At 44.0% G+C, this 22,140-nt stretch overlaps 1 protein-coding gene and 1 long non-coding RNA gene across 2 annotated transcripts in view; one reads left to right on the top strand and one right to left on the bottom strand.

The window, feature by feature from the left end:
* Positions 1-22,140, top strand: part of LOC110070022 (uncharacterized) — a 59,670-nt gene that overhangs the window by 26,335 nt on the left and 11,195 nt on the right. Inside the window, 1 exon segment of the mRNA XM_078386817.1 lies at positions 14,049-15,167. Coding sequence (XP_078242943.1) covers positions 14,049-15,167 — 1,119 coding nt within the window.
* Positions 636-8,898, bottom strand: LOC144587495 (uncharacterized). Its single transcript, XR_013542650.1, has 2 exons — positions 6,865-8,898; positions 636-1,560 (listed from the first exon to the last, which is right to left on the bottom strand). It is a non-coding gene; the product is annotated as an uncharacterized LOC144587495 (long non-coding RNA).

Raw genomic sequence — 22,140 nt, 5'->3', positions numbered from 1 at the left:
AATGTTTATTCTTGCCATCTCCTGTTTGACCACCTCCAGCTTACCAAGGTTCATAGATCTTACATTCCAGGTTCCTATGCAATATTTTTCTTTGCAACATCGGACTTTCCTTTCACTTCCAGGCACGTCCACAGCTGAGCGTCCTTTCGGCTTTGGCCCAACCACTTCATTAGCTCTGGAGCTACTTGTACTTGTCCTCCGCTCTTCCTCAGTAGTATGTTGGACGCCTTCCGACCTGAGGGGCCCATCTTCCAGCGTCATATCTTTTAGCCTTTTGTTTCTGATCATGGGGCATTCTTGGCAAAGATACTGGAGTGGAATTGCCGGTTCCTACTCCAGGTGGATTGCGTTTAGTCGGAACTCTCCACTATGACCTGTCCGTCTTGGGTGGCCCTGCACGGCATAGCCCATAGCTTCTCTGAGTTGCTCAAGCCCCTTCGCCACGAGAAGGCAGCAATCCATAAAGGGGATAAATCCTGATGGCTAGTATGTAGCAGGCCTCCAACAATTTGAAAAAGCTCCACTGGGCAATTTTGTGCAAATGCGATATTGGCAGAGAAGAATGACTTCTTTGCTGCTACCACTGCCATGGAAGTGAGCCTTCCAATGGGCCCTAGCTCTTTTTAAAAATCAGATTTACTCCCAAGTTTTATCTATTTATAAGATTTTTTTTTAGCCGCACCATTACCAATGGTCTCTGAGCGGCATACAACAATATTAAAACTTTAGAAGACACTAAAACAATTAAAAATAGGCAATATTATAATAATCATCGTTGTTTAGTCATTTAGTCGTGTCCGACTCTTCATGACCCCATGGACCAGAGCACGCCAGGCCCTCCTATCTTCCACTGCCTCCCGTAGTTGTGTCAATTTCATGTTGGTTGCTTTGCAGACACTGTCCAGCCATCTCATCCTCAGTCGTCCCCTTCTCCTCTTGCCGTCATACTTTCCTAACATCAAGGTCTTTTCCAAGGAGTCTTCTCTTCTCATGAGATGGCCAAAGTATTGGAGCCTCAGCTTCAGGATCTGTCCTTCCAGTGAGCACTCAGGGTTGATTTCTTTTAGAATTGATAGGTTTGTTCTCCTTGCAGTCCAGGGAATTCTCAAGAACCTCCTCCAGTACCACAATTCAAAGGCATCAATTCTTTGGCGGTCTGCTTTCTTTATGGTCCAGGTCTCACTTCCATACATCACTACAGGAAAAACCATAGCTTTGACTATTCGGACTTTTGTTGGCAAGGTGATGTCTCTGCTTTTTAAGATGCTATCAAGGTTTGTCATCGCTTTCCTCCCAAGAAGCAGGTGTCTTTTAATTTTGTGGCTGCTGTCCCCATCCACAGTGATCATGGAGCCCAAGAAAGTAAAATCTGTCACTGCCTCCATATCTTCCCCTTCTATTTCCCAGGAGGTGATGGGACCAGTGGCCATGATCTTAGTTTTTTTGATGTTGAGTTTCAGGCCGTTTTTTGCACTCTCCTCTTTCAACCTCATTATAATAATACCCTATATCAAAACAGTCAATTCTGCGGCTGTCAGGGGAAGGAACAGCCCCACATGCCTATTGTTACATACAGCACTGATGTTACCTGTCTGTCATGGGTTTGGAGGGAAAGTTCCATCCTATGGGGAGTGGAAGGCGGGACATCAGGAGGAGGGGCTGTACTGTATATATATGTGATGCGTGTGTGGAGAAGTTGAGACGCTGGGATGTGAAGAAGCAGCAGCTGGGAAGAAGAAGCTGGTGTGGGAGTCTGTGTGTCAGACAGGGTACTACTGTGTGTCAGTACCAACCTGATAGGTTCAGGTGTCTGTATGGTTAGCCAGAACTGATAGGTTCAGGGTCTGTGCTTCAAGTTAAGGGTTCTGTGTGAACCAAACTGTATGCATGTATGAATGAGACTAAGCCACGTTACTGTATCTTATTCACCTGATCATTTTATTTTCCCTGTGTGTTGTTTTAAATAAACCTTATTCTTTTATTGGTTAAAAATCCATCCCTGGTCTGTGTGACTTCTTACAGGGAATGGTTGGTGGCAGCTTAGTGAAACTGTGACATACTCCAGTAGGTCTGGGGTTTGTCACATTGATTGGTGTCCAGCGTGTGGGATACGACTGGTCCAGTTGTCCAGTGGTCCAGCAAAGCCTTGGCACGTGTGCCCAGAGCAAGGGGGGTCTAGTCAGGGACAATCTGAGGCGCGTAGGTAATCTTCTAGGTGTACCTCACGGGGAGGTGCGCTAGTGGAAGAACGTGCCAACTGGGGAGACTAGATTAGGGTGCTCTGAGGCAGCCTGTTTTGGCGGGAAAAAGCTGAGGCAAAACTGTGAAATAGCAGTGAGCTAGCTTGTCTGCTGAGAGGCCCAGCAGAGGGGGGTAGACTCTAGCTCGCAACTGTTGCAAGTAGTGCTGAAGGACAGCAGCAATCTATAGGGAAAGCTGGTTCTGAGGCAAAAGAAAAAAAAAGTAGTCGTTTTATTTTGAGGCTTGACTTTTTGAAGCAGCCTGTGCTGGGGGGGGGATTATGCCCTTGACTCGAAGCCAAATGGCAGAAATGGGTGAAGTGAAAGACCCCCAGGTAGACCAAGGTTCTGAGGAAGAATTTGGCTCAGTGCAGGGTGACAGCACGGGAGAACAGAACCCAGAGCTCAGAAAAATACTCCTAGCCCAACAGCATGAACTGAGGGTGAGGGAAATGGAAGAAAGATTGGAGAGAGAGAAAATGGTGTTTGAATTAGAGAGAGAGAGAGAGAGAATGGAGAGAGAAGAAAGAATGGAGAGAGAGAAAATTGCTCTGGAAAAAGAAAGGATGGCGTTTGAATTAAGAAAATTGGAAATGATGAACCAGAACAATAATAACAATAGGGATTCTGAGGGAGGCCAATTGTCTAAAGCTGACCTGAAGAAATTCCCTGTGTACCACAAGGGAGATTGTCCTGAGGTGTTCTTTTCCTTAGTGGAAAGAGCGTTTGTGGACTTCTCAGTGAGGGAAACTGAGAAGATGACCATCATGCGATCTTTAATCAGTGGTAGCCTGGCTGAGGTTTATTCAGAGATGCCACAGGAACTGATGAGAGATTTTGCAGAGTTTAAAAAACTGGTGTTTGCAAGACATGGGATAAATGCGGAACAGCTGAGGCAAAGATTCAGGTCCCTCACAAAGAAACCAGAGCAGACTTTTACCCAAGTGGGGGCCCAATTGGTGAGGCTGCTAGAGAAATGGCTATCTCAGGAGGGGACAGAGACCTTTCAGCAGCTCAAAGACTTGATAGCGCTGGAACAGTTCTATTCAGTCCTGCATGGGGAACTGAAATTCCAGGTGAGGGAAAGGAAACCGAAATCTGTGGCAGAAGCAGCCGAGATCGCAGATTTTATTTACCAGATAAGAAAGCCCTTAGGTGAGGGGAAATCTGTGGGGAAACCTAAAGAAACCTACAGCAAGTACTCTCAGGGACCAGGGAAAAGCCAGCAAGGGGGAGGGGCCCATGGTGAAGGGAAGCCCTCAGACATGAAACCAAGACCTCAGATTTTGGAGGGAAAACCAAAACAAGATGAGAGAGACTCAAAATACACCAGAAAATGTTATTTCTGTCAGGGAAAGGGCCATCTAATCTCAGAGTGTGAGAAATTAAAGCAGCTAAAAGGAATTGTGCCTCAGGATTCGAGTGGAACCAAGCCAAAAGCTGTGTTCTGTGTCCAGAAAGAGCAAGGCTCATTGTCACTGAGGGAGCCTGTTGCCATGGCTACTCAATCTGGAACAGCTACATCTGCTGATCAGGCTGAGGAAAATGGTCCTCTTGTGGAGGTCAGGCGCTGCCTACTGGTGGGAACAGATTCCCAGTTGTTTGAAACAGCAGGGGTGGACGTAGGAATACTTGGCCATCAGTATCGGGGGCTGCGGGACACTTGTTCCCAGGTGACCCTGTGCCATCCAGATATTATTCCTAGGGAGTATGTAATCCCAAATGAGAGCATGAAGGTGGCAGGGATTGAGGGGCAGGTGATCTCTCTGCCAGTAGCGGAGGTACCTGTGAACTTTCAAGGCTGGAGGGGAGTTTGGCGGCTAGCGATTTCATCGACTCTGCCAGCAGCCGTGCTCGTGGGAAATGACCTGGCTGAACATGTGAAACGGGTGCTAGTGATTACACGTTCACAAGCCACCACGGGGACAGTTCAGGGGGGTAATGATGAGCCAGAGACGGAAGCAGGTGGGGGAAGTTCAGAAGCTGTGGTGGAAACCTTAACCACAGACAGCCGATTTGGACAAGAGCAAAAGGCAGACGCCACTCTCCAAAAGTGTTTTGAACAGGTGAATGACGCCCAGCTAACACCTGAAACCCCAGTGAGATTTCTAGAGAAAAAGGGGATTTTGTATAGAGAGACCCTGAGGAATATCTCAAAAGAGGGAGATGGGATCAGAAGTCAGCTAGTGGTACCTGAAAAGTATCGCCCCATGATCTTACAAAGGGGGCACTCTGACATGTTTGCTGCACACTTAGGGGTGAACAAAACACAGCAGAGAATCACACAGAATTTCTACTGGCCTGACATAGGGAAGCAGATCAGGGAGTTCTGTAAACAATGTGATGTGTGTCAAAGGCAGGGGAATAGCCGCGATAGGACCAAAGCAAAGTTGTGCCCTTTGCCTGTGATTGACACTCCGTTCAAATGCATAGGGGTGGATATTGTGGGACCTTTGCCCAAGGCCACAAAGAGGGGAAACAGGTTCATTCTCACCATTGTGGACCATGCCACGAGGTACCCTGAAGCCATACCCTTGACTAACATTGAAACTAACACAGTGGCAGATGCCTTGGTGGGGTATATGTCCAGGATGGGATTTGCCTCAGAAATAATCACAGATTTGGGCGCATCGTTCACATCAAAGCTCATGAAACGCTTATGGCAAATCTGTGGAATTAAGCACAAGGAAACCACTGCCTATCATCCTGAAAGTAAGGGGTTAACTGAGAAGTTCAATGGGACTCTAATGCGCATGATTAGGGCTTACTTGGCAGAGAATCCAAACGATTGGGACCAGAAGCTGCAATCCCTTTTGTTTGCTTATCGATCAGTGCCACAAGCCAGTACCGGGTTCAGTCCATTTGAACTTTTATTTGGGAGAAGGGTGAAAGGGCCCCTTGATTTGATCAAACAAAATTGGGAGCAGATCACCCAGGATGACCCACAAGATGTTGTAACATATATAGACTCTTTAAGGCATGACCTAAAGAGAAACCTAGAGCTAGCAGCAGGGACCCTGCAAGCTCAAAAGGTCAGAAAGAAAGCTTGGGATGACCAGGAAGGCAGGGAGAGGCACTTTAACCCAGGGGAGGGAGTGCTTTGGCCTGGGCTCTGTAAAGAGAACAAACTGCAGCTGGGTAGCCCAGAAATAAAATACTGGGGTCACATGGTAGGGGGAGGCGTGATAAAACCCCTGGAGGCCAAAATAGAAGCTGTTCGTGATTGGCCCAGACCCAACACCAAGAAAAAAGTCAAATCATTTCTTGGGTTGGTGGGCTACTACAGAAAGTTCATCCCGAGGTTTAGCGAGATTGCGGCTCCGCTGACCGATCTGACGAGGAAGAAGGCTGATGACCGCATCCCGTGGACCAGCGACTGTGAGGAGGCGTTCCAGAGGTTGAAGCAGGCGCTAATCAACTATCCAGTGCTGCGTGCTCCAGACTTCGACAGGGAGTTCATCATCTACACCGATGCGTCTAACAGCGGGGTAGGAGCAGTTCTGTGCCAGGAGGATGAGAATGGTGACCAGCATCCAGTGTCCTACCTGAGTAGGAAACTTCAAAAAGGTGAGAGACATTTGGCAACCGTGGAGAAGGAGTGTTTGGCCATAGTCTACGCGATCCAGAAGGCCAAGCCTTACATCTGGGGAAGACATTTTATTCTGTGCACTGACCATTCACCACTGCAATGGTTAAAGACAATGAAAACCCACAATAGTAAACTTATGAGGTGGGCTTTAAATCTGCAAGACTATGACTTTGAAGTGAAGGTGGTCAGAGGGTCAGTGAACTGTGTTGCTGACGCCTTGTCAAGAAGACCTGAAGATTGAAGACGGCGAAAGAACATGGACTATGTGTATATATTGATGACAAAAAGTTAAATGTACCTATTTTTTGAATTTGGTTTGTAAGAATAAAGGTAAATTGATGTAATGTATATGGTAAATGGTTAAATGCTTAATTGATATGGTTAACTTAGAATGTAAGTATAAGTAAGTATGATATTGTATGTATAACTGTTTTTGTGTGTTTTATCCAGGTTGTTTTTTGGGAAAAAGCACCTTAGCTTTCCCCCTACAAAACAACTTATAAAGAGGGGAGGTGTTACATACAGCACTGATGTTACCTGTCTGTCATGGGTTTGGAGGGAAAGTTCCATCCTATGGGGAGTGGAAGGCGGGACATCAGGAGGAGGGGCTGTACTGTATATATATGTGATGCGTGTGTGGAGAAGTTGAGACGCTGGGATGTGAAGAAGCAGCAGCTGGGAAGAAGAAGCTGGTGTGGGAGTCTGTGTGTCAGACAGGGTACTACTGTGTGTCAGTACCAACCTGATAGGTTCAGGTGTCTGTATGGTTAGCCAGAACTGATAGGTTCAGGGTCTGTGCTTCAAGTTAAGGGTTCTGTGTGAACCAAACTGTATGCATGTATGAATGAGACTAAGCCACGTTACTATATCTTATTCACCTGATCATTTTATTTTCCCTGTGTGTTGTTTTAAATAAACCTTATTCTTTTATTGGTTAAAAATCCATCCCTGGTCTGTGTGACTTCTTACAGGGAATGGTTGGTGGCAGCTTAGTGAAACTGTGACATACTCCAGTAGGTCTGGGGTTTGTCACACCTATCTCCCCCCTCATCCTTGAGATTCTCCCATATTTCCTTTGGAGATGAGACGTGGTTGGTTGTTGTTAAGCTGCATTTCTTGTCTTAATTTCTACCTTTTGCAGAGCTTCCAAAGTACGGACTATTAAGTAGTCTTTGCCCAACAGAAGGAGAGGGGTTCCAGGACTGTGTTGGAAGTATTGTTGAGTACAAAATAAAATGGCAGATGAGGACACCCCTGCCCCCAGAGCAGGAAGACACCCAGATGTTATCCAGGTAGGAGATTTTGGGACATGCTTTGATAGAACGGTGGAGAAGGCCCTAGATGAGAAGATGCCCAGCTCAGATACACAGTGCCAGAAATTCAGGAAATTCTCCTACAAGGAGGCTGATGGTCCTCGAGAGGTTTGCACTCGGCTCCACCACCTTTGCCGTCAGTGGCTCAAGCCAGAGCAACACACAAAGGCTCAGATCCTGGACCTGGTGATCCTGGAGCAGTTCCTGACCATCCTTCCCCTGGAGATTTCGAGCTGGGTGAGAGAATGTGGAGCTGAGACCACTTCCCAGGCGGTGTCGCTGGCAGAAGGTTTCCTGGGTCTGAGTCAGGCTGAAGAGAAAAATCAGGAAGAGCAAAAGGTGAGAGCAATTCATACTGGGGACTCAGTGTCTGAGGTGAGGCATCCCGTATACCCTGCTGCCCCTCTGTCTGTCTCTTATGGTCCTTGAAAGCGAGCTGCATGGTCCGTGTGCATCATACTTTGAAACTGAATCACCGTTCCTTACGTCATGGAGTCCCTCTTCCACTTTAAAATAAGGTGTGCCCCCCATCCTCATGTGCTTAGTAGTTTTCTGTGGAAATTGAAGGTTTATGTCTTGCATTGGAACTACATTTCGGTTCAGCAATTTAGGATATGCAGTGGTTGGGTTTGATCATTTTGGACAGAGATTTCCCACCCCAGAGAGTCTTGTCCGTGACTACTCCAAAGGGTCAAGATAATGACAGAGGAAATCCCATATATTTTACCAATTGCCTATATTTTCCTTGAGAATTTAAAATGTGATCTTGCATATCTGCGAAATCCCGGCCTCATCCTCTGACATCTTTGCCTCTGTGTCTTTTCTTTTCTATCGTGTTGTTCCATGTCATGGTTCCTCAGATGAGAAACCCCTCTATAGAAATCCAGTCTGATTTCCATGCGGCAGAGAAATCTCCTTTCGACAGCAGAAAGCATCCCCAACGACAAGAGATCCATCAGGGCAATGAAGGAGGTCCCAGTTTGATAGGTAAGGATTAATGTTGTGTTTTCCATTTGTGGAAGATAAAAGGAGGATCTGCGTATTCCTCCACCTGTGTCTCTTTTTCGGGAAAAGGGGGTGGGGGAACATGATTCTTTCGTTCTTTCTGTATGTGTTTTGAATTTTAGTTTTCCAAGACTTTTTACAGAGCAACCAGCTCCTCCGTTTCTGTCCATGAGACCAAATGCGAAAGCATTCATTTGATCTCATCTGAAACAGAAAATCTCCAAAGTACAAATTCAGGAGAGAACCTGGTGTAAATTTGTTTCCTTGTATGCTTCAATGATTGTCAATGTCATGACTCACTGGGGACCACAATGAGATCATTGGAGTCCCTGTCCCAGAGACTAACCCAGTGGATCTAAAATGCTTTGGTATCACACTCCCCTATTAATGCTTGCTATGCTTCCCCAAGTCTCCCTTGCCATCCTCCAGCACATTTAACAGAAAAAAAATCTGTAATTTGAAAAGAAAAATAAATGCAAAAAAATCCCTTTCCCTTTTGTGACAAAATGTGAAGGGAAGATTTGAAAAAACTCAAATTAAAAAAAAACACAAACAACTCCACCAATTGAATAATTTAGCTTAAATATTAACAGAAACGTAGGAATCATGAGCCAGAGAGGTGCAGGGTTATATCCAGAAGAAGCATTGATCCCACATAAAGGCAGGGACTTTGAAGCAGGCAGAGAAAAACAAGGAATAGCCCACCAGATTCTATATTCATTTTGTACAGTGTGAAGTTAAAGAAGGTGAAAACTTCATTTGTTTCTGTTTCTTAAAGAAAAATTGTGGAATTTAATATGTTGGATGTGCTGTGTGTTTGTGGGTGGTCTTCAGGCTCCTTTGAACACTCTGAAGTAAATAAAAATACAGTGGTGCCTCGCACAACGAGTGCACCGTAGAGCGATGAATTCGCTCTACGAGGCCGGTTTTGCGATCGCAAATGCGATCGCACACCGATGCCTGCATAGGGCGAAAATCGCAGAGCAAAGGTTGGTAAGCGGTTCACTTACCAACCTTCACTTTGCGACCCGCCGATCAGCTGTTCGGCGGCTACAAAACGGCCGCTGGGAGCCCCAAAATGGCCGCGCGCAGCGTTTTTGCGCCCTCGTTAAGCGAGGGGAGGGCGCGAAAATGGCTGCCGGCCATTGCAAAACATCGCTGAACGGTGAGTAAATCAGCCGATTGGAACTCAATGGGCTTTTCTGCCCTGTTCAGCGATGTTTTCACACAGCGAGGGTTAATCAGGAACGGATTAACCTCGCTGTGGCGAGGCACCACTGTATATTATTGCAGGAGAAATTTCTGCATGTTGGAGAATAATTTTTACTTCTGGCATTGGCACAAGAATTTCATTTTCTCACACTTTAATGAAGGAGCACTATTTATCATATGGGAATTAGTGCCTTTTACTGGGATATGGATCCTATTGTGCTCAAGGGTTTAGTTTTTAGCTTGCTTTTCTAGGTTCATGATTCATTGTGGGAAAAGCTTATGCAACTGGCTTCCCACCCCCTTGGTTTCTCCTGCAGAGGCTGGAAGGATGCCAGCGAGAAGCATTTTTTCAGCTCTTCCTTGTGATGCAGCGAAACCAGATCAGGTACGGAGAAGGCAGTTGACACACCAAGTGGATTTGACTCCTGGAGTATGTAACCATTTTACTCCTCATTGAAGCTGGCCATGCTTTTTTTTAATGATATGGCCCACATTGTCAATCATTATAGATGGCTCCCTCCATGTGGGGAAAATTTTGTTTTGAAGAATGGGCCAAGAGTTGTTTGAGGTTATTTCAAAACTGAATGTGGGGAGAGCTGGAATCACTTTTCTCTCCCTCTTTTCTCATTCTGAATGTATTTTTACTCCATTTTCTTGGGGGGTTACAAAGAGTGTAAGAGTAGCCATGTTGGATCAGAGCAATGACTGGTTGAGTCTGGCATCCCATTTCTCCCCAGATGCCTCAGGGAAGCTCCAAAGGCAGGCCAGTAGGCCACCAGTTGCCCTTTCCCTCCCCCTATTGATCCCCACCAACGGGGATACGGAGGGTTCAGAAAACTTAAAACCTACAATATAAGATCCAGCCACTTCTCTTTAATTTTGTTTCGAATTTATGAAACCTATGTGAAGGCCCGGATTTATTTTTCCTTTAGGGTCCAGTGCCCTTTGAGGAGGTGGCCGTGTCCTTCAGCCAGGAGGAGTGGGCGCTGCTGGATCCTGACCAGAAGACCCTCCACCAGGAAGTCATGGAGGAAAACCAGCAAATGATATCCTCTCTCGGTAAGGCCCCTCCTTTCCTCAGCTGATGCTAATCTCTCTTCAGCAAGGCAATAAAGACAATAAGAACAACAGTTATGGTTCTGCGTCAAAATGGTGTCGTACTCATGCTAGCCACTGTTGGGTCTTTAATGCCAGACTGGGCGATTTGTGGCCCTATAGACTCAGCTCCAGCTCTCCTCACCAGAGTCCACTCTGAAAGACGAGGAATCATGGTGAGAAAAGTTGTTCCTCAACATTTGAAAAGCTGAAGATTCAGGATAGGTGCAGCTTTGAGTGGGAAGGGTGGGGGTCTGGGGGCCTGACAGCTTCATTGTGGGGGGTTTCGTTCGTTAAGCTCCATATACTGATGGCTCAGTGATTAAGACAATGACCAATGACGAGGGCCGTTAGGGATGTGATCTACTTCTCTATTCCCTTTTTGTTATTATTTTAAAGGCTTCTTTTTTTAAAAAAAACTTCTGAACGTGTATTGATTTAAGATGAGAGAGCTGTTTCAATCATATGATCTGATTTGTAATTTGTTGTCCTTAATTGAACTTAATCGATACAGGCTGAGGCAGAAAAACCCCTTGCCCAGCTAAAAGGATATGTAAAAGATTGTGAACTGAGAATGCTGTGTAGTTTTTCCCCTCCCCCACCTTGTTGTCTGGGAAACATCTCAGAACTACAGAGACCAGAAACATCAACATTCAGAACTATGTATATAAAGAGAGCCTGTTTTTTTTTTAGTTCTTACCCTGCCAAGCTCCTTCAAACGCATCCAAGGAGGCTTATATCACTAAAAATGCAGTATTTAAAAGCTAAAAACAGTATGCATATGAGATATTAAAGAGTATCAAACCAAAACTATAGTAAAAATGGTAAACAAAATCAAAACCAAAAACAGCTCTAAAGTAAAAAAGGCACAACCCTCTATTTAAAAAAACCCTCAGACAGCCAATCACTAACGAAAAGTCTGCCTGAAGAGAAATGTCTTGGAAAAAAAACCTAGACTGAGGAAGAATGGGTATCAAGTGCCCATGAAGAAAAATATGCAGTTTTTGTTTGTTTTCTTATATATATTGTGAGAGGAAGAGCAGAAAGCAATGCCTTCTGCCCAAGTGCCATCCCCTTTATCCTCAAAAGTAGATTGAGATGAAACCTTCAGAGCAATTGAGAGAGAAAAGGAGGGAAAACAGAAGCCCTCAGTTGGACAAGAGAGGGGAGGGAGACAAAAGAAGGCAGGAAAATGGGAAGAGTAATGTTTTTTATTTAATAATTGTTTTATATATCACTTTTATTGTATCACTAATGTTGTTAGCTGCCTAGAGTGGTCCTGACCCGACCAGATAGGCAGGATATAAATTAAATAAATAAATAAGTAAGTAAGTAAGTAAGTAAGTAAGTAAGTAAGTAAGTAAGTAAGTAAGTAAATAAGTAAATAAGTAGATAAACAACAACAGGAACAACAAGAACAACAAGAACAAGAACAAGAACAAGAACAAGAACAAGAACAACAAAACAACAACAACAACAAAACAACAACAACAACAACAACAACAACAACAACAACAACAACAACAACAACAATAATAATAATAATAATAATAATAATAATAATAATAATAATAATAATAATAAAGAGGGAAAGGAAGGGAAGGGAAAGAAGAAAGAGAAGAAGGTATAAATATGGAAGAAAAGTGGATAAAGCGGTTGAAGGAGTGAAGGAATAAAAAAAGTTGAAGCTGGTACAGTGGAAATGAAGAAAGAAAGGGAAGTAATAGCTGAAGGATGGGAATGGCTATGGATGGAAAACCCATAGATTTATAATGGGCAGAAACCAATTTTACCTAAAGAGGAGGGAAAAAAGGAGGAATTATCAACTACCCAGAGGATAACAGGAGAGTTGAGAGTGGAATACATAAGAACATAAGAAGAGCCGTGCTGGATCAGGCCAAAGGCCCATCTAGTCCAGCTCCCTGGATCTTACTCAGGCCCCACCAGATGCCTCTGGGAGCACACAACTAGATACCCGTCTCCCGATACCTCTCCCCTGCATCTGCCATTTTGAAATACCTTTTAATCCTGGAGATTATACATCCCAATCATGGCTTCTAACCTGCGATGGACGTTTCCTCGAGGAACCTGTCCAGTCCACTTTTCAAGGCATCTAGGCCACATGCCATCACCACATCCTGTGGCAAGGAGTTCCACAGACTGAAACACATTTGCCATTTTCCTGCCCATTTTCCCCGTTTAGAGAGATACTTCTGGAGCTCTTCATAATCCCTTCTGGTCTTCACCATCTGGAGTAAAAAGATCAGAGAGGAAAGATGCTGTATAGACTCATAAAGGAGAAAAACCAATTTTACCTAAAGAGGAGGAATTATCAACCAGCCAGAAGAGAGAAGAGTAGAGAGTGGAGGAAAAAGATCAGAGAGGAAAGAGGCCATATTGAGGGAGAAAAGAGAGAAAGGTCAGAATGGAGAAACCCACACCACAGCAAGAGCTTTCACCCACAAGATGGTGGAGAACTGCCTCCCCAGAGAAGACCACACAAAAAAGAGATTGTTGTGGAAAGTGACACGATTCCCCTGTTGCATCTTCCTTTGCCAAGGGACGCCTGTGAGATACTAAATGGAGAGAAAGAACAATCTCGAGACTAGGAGAAATTGGAAGTTTCAACAAATTATTCTTCTTCATTGAAGGAAAAGGTGGTACCATGTTTTTAGATATTGTTAATACAGTGGTGCCTCAATTTATGACCATAATCTGTTCCAGAAGATGGACGTAACTTGAAATGGTCATAAGTCGAAGTACCAGTTTTTAAAGAGCAGAAAGCAGCACCTTACCTTACCAGGCAGTCTCCTCCAATCGCATACTCTCTAACTGCTGGGGCGAAAAAGCTACGAAGAAGCAGCCTCTTCGCCACCTACAGTTAGAAATTTGAATTTCCCGCCTTTTCTCCCTGTCTTTTTGTGTTCGTAAATGGAAGCTCCGGCCGCAAGTCAAAGCAAAATTTTGCGGCTAAAGCTGGTCATAACTTGAAATGGTTCTAAGTAGGGACAGTCATAAGTCGAGGCACCACTGTACTGTGTTGATTGGTTTGGAAATAAAACTTGATAGTTTAAAGGAAGAACAAGTGTCTAAAGTATCTGTTGATGGGGAACAAACTGGGAGCCGAGATGAACCCAAAAGTATGTCAATAAATGTGATTGCAAAATTTAAGAGGAAAAAAGAGAAAAAGGACAAAATGTTGTGGCACTTAATAACTTAACCGATTTATTTCTGTGTTATCTTCCATGCATTCAAAACCACTCTTAAGAAATATTTCTCTTTTTCCCCATAGATATGTCCGATTCTTCAGTTTTGTCTTTTCTACCTTTCTCCTTCATCAGAGATAACTGGAGGGAGAAAAATGCATATTCCAAATTTGGAAAGAGTTTTGCGCACCATTTTGAGGTTAAGGGATACCAGAGATTACATACAGAAGAGGAAAATTGCATTCCAGAGAATCTCTACAAATGCATTGTTTCTGAAAAACATTTTGGCATGAATATAGATCTGATGTCTCACAGAAGAATCCACACTGGACAGAAGTGCTTTGTAAGTGAAGTGTCTGGAAAATCTGGGAAATATTTTAATCGGAAGAAACACTTTGTGAATCACGAAAGAGTTCATATAAGAGAAAAGCCATACAAATGCCAGGAGTGTGGAAAATGTTTTGCTGAAAACTCAACATTTCTGAGGCATAAGAGAGTCCACACAGGAGAGAAACCATATAAATGTCAGGAATGTGGGAAATGCTTTACTGTTAATTCAACACTTATGAGTCATAAAAGAGTCCACACAGGAGAGAAACCGTACAAATGCGAGGAATGTGGAAAGTGTTTTGCTCGAAACTCAAACCTTGTGAGTCATAGGAGAGTCCACACAGGAGAGAAACCATACAAATGTGAGGATTGTGGGAAATGTATCACTGGGCGTTCACAGCTTGTGCGACATAAGAGGGTCCACACAGGAGAGAGACCGTACAAATGCCAGGAGTGTGGAAAATGTTTTGCTCAGAAAACAAGCCTTGTGAAGCATAAGAGAGTCCATACAGGAGAGAAACCATTCAAATGCCAGGAGTGTGGGAAATGTTTTGCTGATAATTCAACCCTCATGAGTCATAAGAGAGTCCACACAGGAGAAAAACCGTATAAATGCCAGGAGTGTGAGAAATGTTTTGCTCACCGTTCACAGCTTGTTAAGCATAAGAGAGTCCAGACAGGAGAAAAACCATACAAATGCCAGGAGTGTGGGAAACATTTTGCTGAGAACTCAAGCCTTGTGAAGCATAAGCGAGTCCACACAGGAGAAAAACCATACAGATGCGAGGAATGTGGGAAATATTTTGCTGAGAATTCAAGTCTTGTGAGGCATAAGAGACTCCACACAGGAGAGAAACCATACACATGCCAGGAGTGTGGAAAACACTTTGCTCGAAATTCAGACCTTTTGAATCATAAGAGATTCCACACGGGAGAGAATACATACACATGCCAGGAGTGTGGAAAACATTTTGCTCAGTGTTCACACCTTTTGAATCATAAGACAGTCCAAAAAGGGGAGAAGGTGTACAACGGCCAGAAGTTTGGGAATTATTCTGATCAGAATTCACATATTATGGACTATCAGAGAGTCCACACAGGGAAAAATGGAGACATTGATGACATGGTAGGTTCTGGACCAAGCGAGATGAGCGGAGGGCACTATAGTGCTTTATGGTGAGGCACAAGAAGTTTAACTAGTAATTTTGGTATCCAGAGCTTCACATGGCATTGTTACACAGAGAGGAGAGAGGAATTGCCAGGAAGTTGTGATTCAGAGCATTAAATGACTGCATTGGTTTCCTACTGCGTCTGATATTTTATATCAGAGGCTGGACACAATATCCATGCTTGGGATGGGTTCACACCTTTTTTAGCAGTAAGTACCAATGGGCACATTGAGACATCTCAAACAGCATCCTGAATCAAAGCATGAGTAGCTGCACCATACCTGCATTCTCTAAGGCAGTGGTATTCAAACTTGGGTCCCCAGATGTTCTTGGACTGCAACTCCCCCGAAATCCTGGCCAGCACAGCAAGTGGTGAAGGCTTCTGGGGATTGCAGTCCAAGAACATCTGGGGACCCCAGTTTGAGAACAACTGCTCTCAGGCATCTTCTGAACTCTTACCCTAAGTCAAGATGGAGAACAGGAAGAATACGAATGCACCAGATAATTCCTTTCACAGCTACTTTCCTTGTACCATTTTTTTAAAATAGAGAAACCTCTGCGAGGTGATGTCTTAAAAATATATATGGCCTTCTGTCATTAGGGCATTGTTCTGTTCATGTGGGTATAAAATATAGGGATGAAAAATATTCCTTGTCAATCTTTTGTTGATCTGTGTGGCTGAGAAATCTGAGATATGTATTGTCATTTCCAGAAGGTGAGGCCCTTTCTGGGGGGAAAGTAGAATTCTAAGCAGATTCAGGATGTACAAGAAGAGTGTCTGAAACCATAACCTCAGTCACAACCTCTCAGTTCATTAGAACTACATGGGAGCATAAAGTAATTCACAGCACACTTGGACTCAAGTTTTTCGTTCTCCTGGGGCATGAAGGCTAATTAGTTGTTACTGATGATTACAATATTTGACTTCTGCTTTTAATGCTTTGGCATTAGTATCCTGTTTGATGAATCTATTCGAGCTTCAGAGAAATATGAACCCCAAATAAGCCTTTTGGTACAGTGCTTAAACTGCAGGAGTGCTGTCAAAATTCTCATAAACTGGGTTCAATCCCAGCTGGCTGACTGGAGGTTCATTCATCTTTCCATCCTTCCAAGGCTGATAAATTGAGTGCCCAGACTGCTTGGGGGGGGCAATGGGTCAATCCTAGGAAAGTGGAAGTGAGACTGTGACGTTTGCCTCTCATGGCCCCTGTTTCTCTTCCAAACACAGAGCGCATGAAGGCAAACCAAACACCTTTTCACACGCTGCCACCAGTTGATCACTAAATCAACGTACTTTACTTAGGAAAGACGAAGATCCATTCAGTTTTCACTTTTTCTTAAAACAGGTTTATTAATTACAGATTTTTAAATAATTAATAAGTAGTTGCTTCAGGTTCATCAAGCATCTATCTTCTACAGTATTTAAATCTCACAGGATACTATTCACTCCTCAGACTAATCACACCTTCTCTCTCTCTCTCTCTCTCACTCACTCACTCTGACTCAACTCTACTCTCCCTTCTCTCAGGCTCCACCTTTTTAACATCTCTGGTGGCCCCACCTCTCAATCATATCAACATAGAATATGAATAATGCATAACCTATTCAACATAATAAGGGTGAATGCCACAGGGACATCCTGTCAGATTTGCAAATGACTGTTTCTGCCCCCCTGCCAAGAGAAAGTCACCTATCCCTACCTCCACACATCTCCTCATCTGGAACATGACAGGAATATTCCTGTCCTCTGCCCCACATTCCCACCTTCTGCTACTCTTTGACAGACGGGAAAAAATCCAAAGAGCTGACAGAAATCTAAAGAACTGACAGAAACGTTTGCTTCTCTTTTCAAAAACTGCTTTAAAATTTTTTTGAACCACATGGAAGTGGCACTGCATTTTTACAAAGCAAATTGTCATTGTCTGACCCACAAGATCATCCCAGTCAAGGCTCCTCCTGGTGGCCACCCAGAAGGAGGTGCATACATTTTCTGCAAGAGCTAAGGCCTTATTTGTGGCGGAGAGAGACAGAAGGAGAAAAGGCAGATGGGTGAATATTATCTGATCTGGATTTTGATGGGAAAGGAAAACCCAGGAAGGAGAAGAAGAAAGGGAGGAAAAAGGAGAGCCATTTCTGGACAGGAAAGCCAGGGAGAAAAGGGATCTCCTGGTGACTAAAAGAAGAGGGAGAGGGAAACTGTGGCTGTCCATCTATTTCCCCACCTCCCCCTTTGAGTTCTTTGAAATGCTTAGAAATGTTTTCAGAAGAAAACTTTGATGAGTTTGAAGAATTTAATGAGTGGAAAACATTTGAAGTGTTATATGGGCTGGAGGAATGTGTTAAGTTCATATTTACAGGATTACTGCCCTTCAGTGTGGGAATCGACAATCTGAAGCATTAAGAACAGAGCTGAATACAGTACAGTACTTCAATTAGTAGAAGCTGGACGGGCAACCTTGATGCCCCCCAATTCTCCCTTCTGAGCCCTGTGGCCTTTCTCTTGTTTGGCTTGCACAACTGTACTGGTTGCCCTCCATTGGAGCTAATAATGAACACTGTCCCGCCTCCAATGCTTTTCTCAGAATTCAAACCTTGTGCTTGAATTCAATCTCAGAGAGAAGCCATATAAATACCAGGAGTTTGGGAAATGTTTTGCTCTAAATTCACAGTTTCTGGGATATAATAGAGTCCACACATGAGAATGATAAGAGTCCACACATGAGAAAAAAATATACAAATGTCAAGAGTGTCGGAATTTTTTTTCCTGGGACGTCACAGTTTCTGAAGCGTAAGAGTGTCCATACGGGGTAGAAACCTTACAAATAAATGCCAGGAGTTTGGGAAATGTTTTGTTCAGAATTCAACACTTACTGTGTATTAGAGGGTCCACACAGGAGACTGTAGGAAACTATTTACTTGCAGTTCACACCTTGTGAGTCCTAAGAGAGCATACACAAGAGGGAAACCATAAAAATGTCACATGTGAGAAATGTTTGGTTGAGAATTCATACAATGTAAGTCATACGAGAGTCCACACAGGAGAGAAACCATACAAATGCCAGGAGTGGAGAATTTTTTGGCTCACAAATCAGTTTTTTAAGCATAAGACAGTCAACAGAGGGGAGAAACCATTAGAAATGCAATGAGGGTGGAAGATGTTTTGCCAATAATTCACAGCTTTTGAAGCAAAAGAGAGTCCACACAAGAGAGAAATTGTAGATATCCCTGAATTATGGGAAATGTTTGGCTTACAATGCACATGTTATGTACTGTTAGGCCATCCAGTCAAGAGAATATAGAGAAGTGCATGACCTGAAAGTTCCTGGACTTAAGGCGAGGGCAATATGTTTATTTTACGGTAAGGTACCGGAGGTGGAACTACTACTTTTGGTACCCAGAGCTTCTTATGCCACTGTTACAGAGAGAGGATGGAGGAATTGTGAGGAATGCCTGTTCAGAGCATGAAATGACCCTACTGGTTTACCACTAAGTCTGCTAATTTGTATTTTCTTCTGCCTGAGGGGAAGAGGCTGGACCATGTATTCATGCTTGTGGTGGGCAGGATCACACCCTTCCAACAGCAAATGCCAATGGGCAGGTTGTGACTTCTTGAACAGTGTTCTGCGTTAAAGACCCTGTCACCCCCCCACCGTCACTTTGTAAGGCACCAAATCCTTCCTTTCTTAACTACTTGACATGTACCTTTTTTGTAAAAAAAAAAAAAAAAAAAAGAAAGAAAGAAAAAGAAAGAAACTTCTATGAAGTGAGTTTCCAAGAGATTTGTGGCTTTCTGCCTTTAAGGCAAATGTCCTGTCCCTGCTGGAATAAAATAATGGGATGAAAAACATCTCGTGAATATTTGGGTGAACTGTGTTGGTAAGAAGCCCTCAGGCACGTATTCTGATGGTGAAAAGCTCGGTTCCATTTTGAGCAGAAAGTGGATTTCTCGGCAGGTTCAGGAAGTACAAGAAGAGCACCCGAAAACCCTAACCTCAAATCCAACCTCTCAGTTACTTAGAATTACAGAGGGAGAAGAGAGTAACTCACAGCACACAGAAAACAATGTTTTTCCTTCTCGTGATGATTGAAGGAGAAGTAACGGGTATTGCTGAAGATTGTTGTTTGCTATCTGCTTGGAATGCTTTCTCATTAGTGTCTTTTTTCGATAAACTTATTCAGTCTTCTGAGAAACCTAAACCGAAAAAGGAACCCAATGGCACAGGGTTTGAACTTCAGTACTGCAGCCAAAACCTTGCTCACAAGCCGGGTTCATCTCCAGGTAGCTGGTTCGAGGTTCGCTCAATTTCCATCCTTCCGAGGCTGGTAAATTTATTGCCCAGCTCACTATGGGGAGGGAATATGTAAGCTGCATAATGAAATTTTAAACTGCCCAGACACTAAGTGCTATGGGGTGGAATATATGCAGGACACTGCCAGGAGTGTTGAAAAATAGAAGAGAAAAATGTTGTGACACCTTACAGACTAACAAGCTATACAGTACTGTAGTTTAATGTGAGATTTCATGGACAAGTCTATTTTCTCAGACACATGAGTGGGACTACATGGGAAATATTTATACATGTTTGTCTTTCTTTTTTATTTTTGTTTTTGCCTGATATGCTAGCACAAAGGAACTTCTAAAACAATCATCTTTGGAGAATAGTTACTGCACTACTGCAAATCTGATGCCGAAACACTGAAAGACTTGAGCAGAATGAGGAATTAAGAGGCAGAATCTTCTTGGGGAATTATGCTCGCATTAATTGCTGTGGCGTAAATCTTTAGCAGAGAATCAGCAGTTAATGATTTGCTGCTTGTATTCCTTGTTATGCATCAATTCATACAACTGAGCACTCGGGGATCAAAGCATGAACTTTTTTAAATTAGTAAGAATTTACTGGCACAATTCACACCTGTGGGTTTAATACTGGAGTACTTCCCTGGGAGTATTTTGCCAAGCAAGTTCTGTACAGCATAATCATCAGGAGCCCATATTATCAGAGATATACATGGACTGACATTAAAATTTATTTTTTGAAACATCAGAAATACTAATATGCTGGAATTCAGTTTTCCTTTTTTACAAAATAACTACTGATAGTTAATTCAACTTGGTGTTGGTAATGCCACGTCGATGATGCTTCCTTGAAACATTTAGAAGACGCCTGGATGAGGTTCAAATTCTGTCAAATAATTCTCAGACAGCCAAACACTGGATGGATCTTCTGGTGTTTCTGTAAGGTTTGTATCATTTTCTGTGGTTAATTGCAGCTAATCGACAAGGTGCTGAGGCACATTTCTTTTCTCCACCCCACCCCCAGCCGCAGCTCTTTATGAAATTGTTGCCATAAGTTACACAAACCTTATGTAAATGCCAATAGGATTCTGGCCACTACTTCTGTCTGCTGTTTAAAAAAAAACACCTCTCTTTGGTTTAGTTTTGTAGTTTCCTGCTTGGTTAAGGCATAGACATCCTGAAAGCTGCCTCTCTCCTTTTTTTGTGCCAGTTTTAGTAGGCCTCATAAACCGTATCACCGCTGGGTGCGTACTTGGAAATGATATTGGGAATCTCAAAGTGCAACCAGGATGCAATATCGACTGCTTCATGCTGAGAATGGCAATAGGAGGAGAAAATCCTTTTAAAACTCAGAGGAATGCAATGATTCCGGTGGGGGGGGGGGGGACAGTAGTTTTGCATCCCCAGGGAAAGGTGGCTTGTCTTGGCCCAACTGCCATAATCCTAGGCAGCGGGAAGCAGGAAATCCTGTCAGGCCTGCAAGGGGATGCTCCTCTCCTGCCTGTCAAGAGAGAGGCCCCGATCTCTCCTTCCACACCCATCTCCTGACCTGGGAAAGGACTGGAGCCTTTTTTCCCCCACAGACCCTCCTCTGCCCCACACCTCCCACCTTCTGCCACTCTTTTAAAAGACAGGCAGAGATCCAAAACGCTCCCGGCCGCTGAGAGAAAAATCTGCTTCTCTTTTCCAAGATTGCTTTTTTAAAAAAGGTTGAACCGCGTGGGAATGGCACCGCCTGTTTAAAAAGCAAATGGTTCTTTATGGAGTCTTGGGAGAAGGGCGATGAATTGTTCTCGCTTCTCTGAAAAGCCATTGATGAGCCCAGAGAGGAGATTGGCGGAGTCTGTGCTCGCCCTGCCAGGAGCCTGGCTCGCCTTCAGTCATGTGATAGGAAAGGGAAAAAAAATGAGTTTTTACACCTATTATTGTGGGGGGTGCAGCACGTATTTGTATTCCGACATCCAGCCTGGAGTCAAAGGGAGGCAACGGGACAGCCTGTTTCTTCAAGAGAGAAAAGGCGGGCGAGTGAATATATTTGTTCTGGATTTTGCTGAGACGAGTAACCCCGGGAAAGAGAAGAGGAAGGAAAAGGGAGGACACGGGAGTCATTTCTGGGCAGGAAAGGGATAAAAGGGGATCTTTTGGTGAGAAAAAGAAAAAGAGGGAGAGGAAAACTGTGGCTCCCCATCTCATCCCACCCTCCCCTCTTTGAAATGTTTGCAGCTGAATTTGATGAGCAAAACACGTGGGGAGGGTGAGAGGGGCGGGGGAGGGACGGGCTGGGTTCCTCTTTGCGGGATTTGTTGTTTAGTCGTTAACTCGTGTCCGACTCTTCGTGACCCCCATGGACCAGAGGACGCCAGGCCCTCCTGTCTTCCACTGCCTCCAGGGGTTACTGGCCCTTTACTGTGGGAAAGGGGAAGGTTTAGGAAGAGCGAGCAGGCGGCCTCAGGCGGCAGAAGGGAGAGGGTCAGCCCTGAGGACCCCTAACCCTCACCCCTGAGCCCCTTTTGGTTTCTCTCTCTTCTTTGCAGGAGCCACGCTGAGCTGAGCAGAAATATTCATTTCCCACTCTCCCCCCCCCCCTCTTTTGCCTTAGGGAAAGTGTTTTTAAATAACTGAAATTCCCTGGATTTCAAAAAGAGTTGGCAGCCCCACCGAGCACTGTGTGAATATATAGTCTG

Source organism: Pogona vitticeps, chromosome 2, assembly GCF_051106095.1.
Source record: "Pogona vitticeps strain Pit_001003342236 chromosome 2, PviZW2.1, whole genome shotgun sequence".
Lineage (NCBI taxonomy): Eukaryota > Metazoa > Chordata > Lepidosauria > Squamata > Agamidae > Pogona > Pogona vitticeps.
Note: the sequence above shows the minus strand (reverse complement) of the source record. Positions and strands in the feature narration are given on the sequence as shown.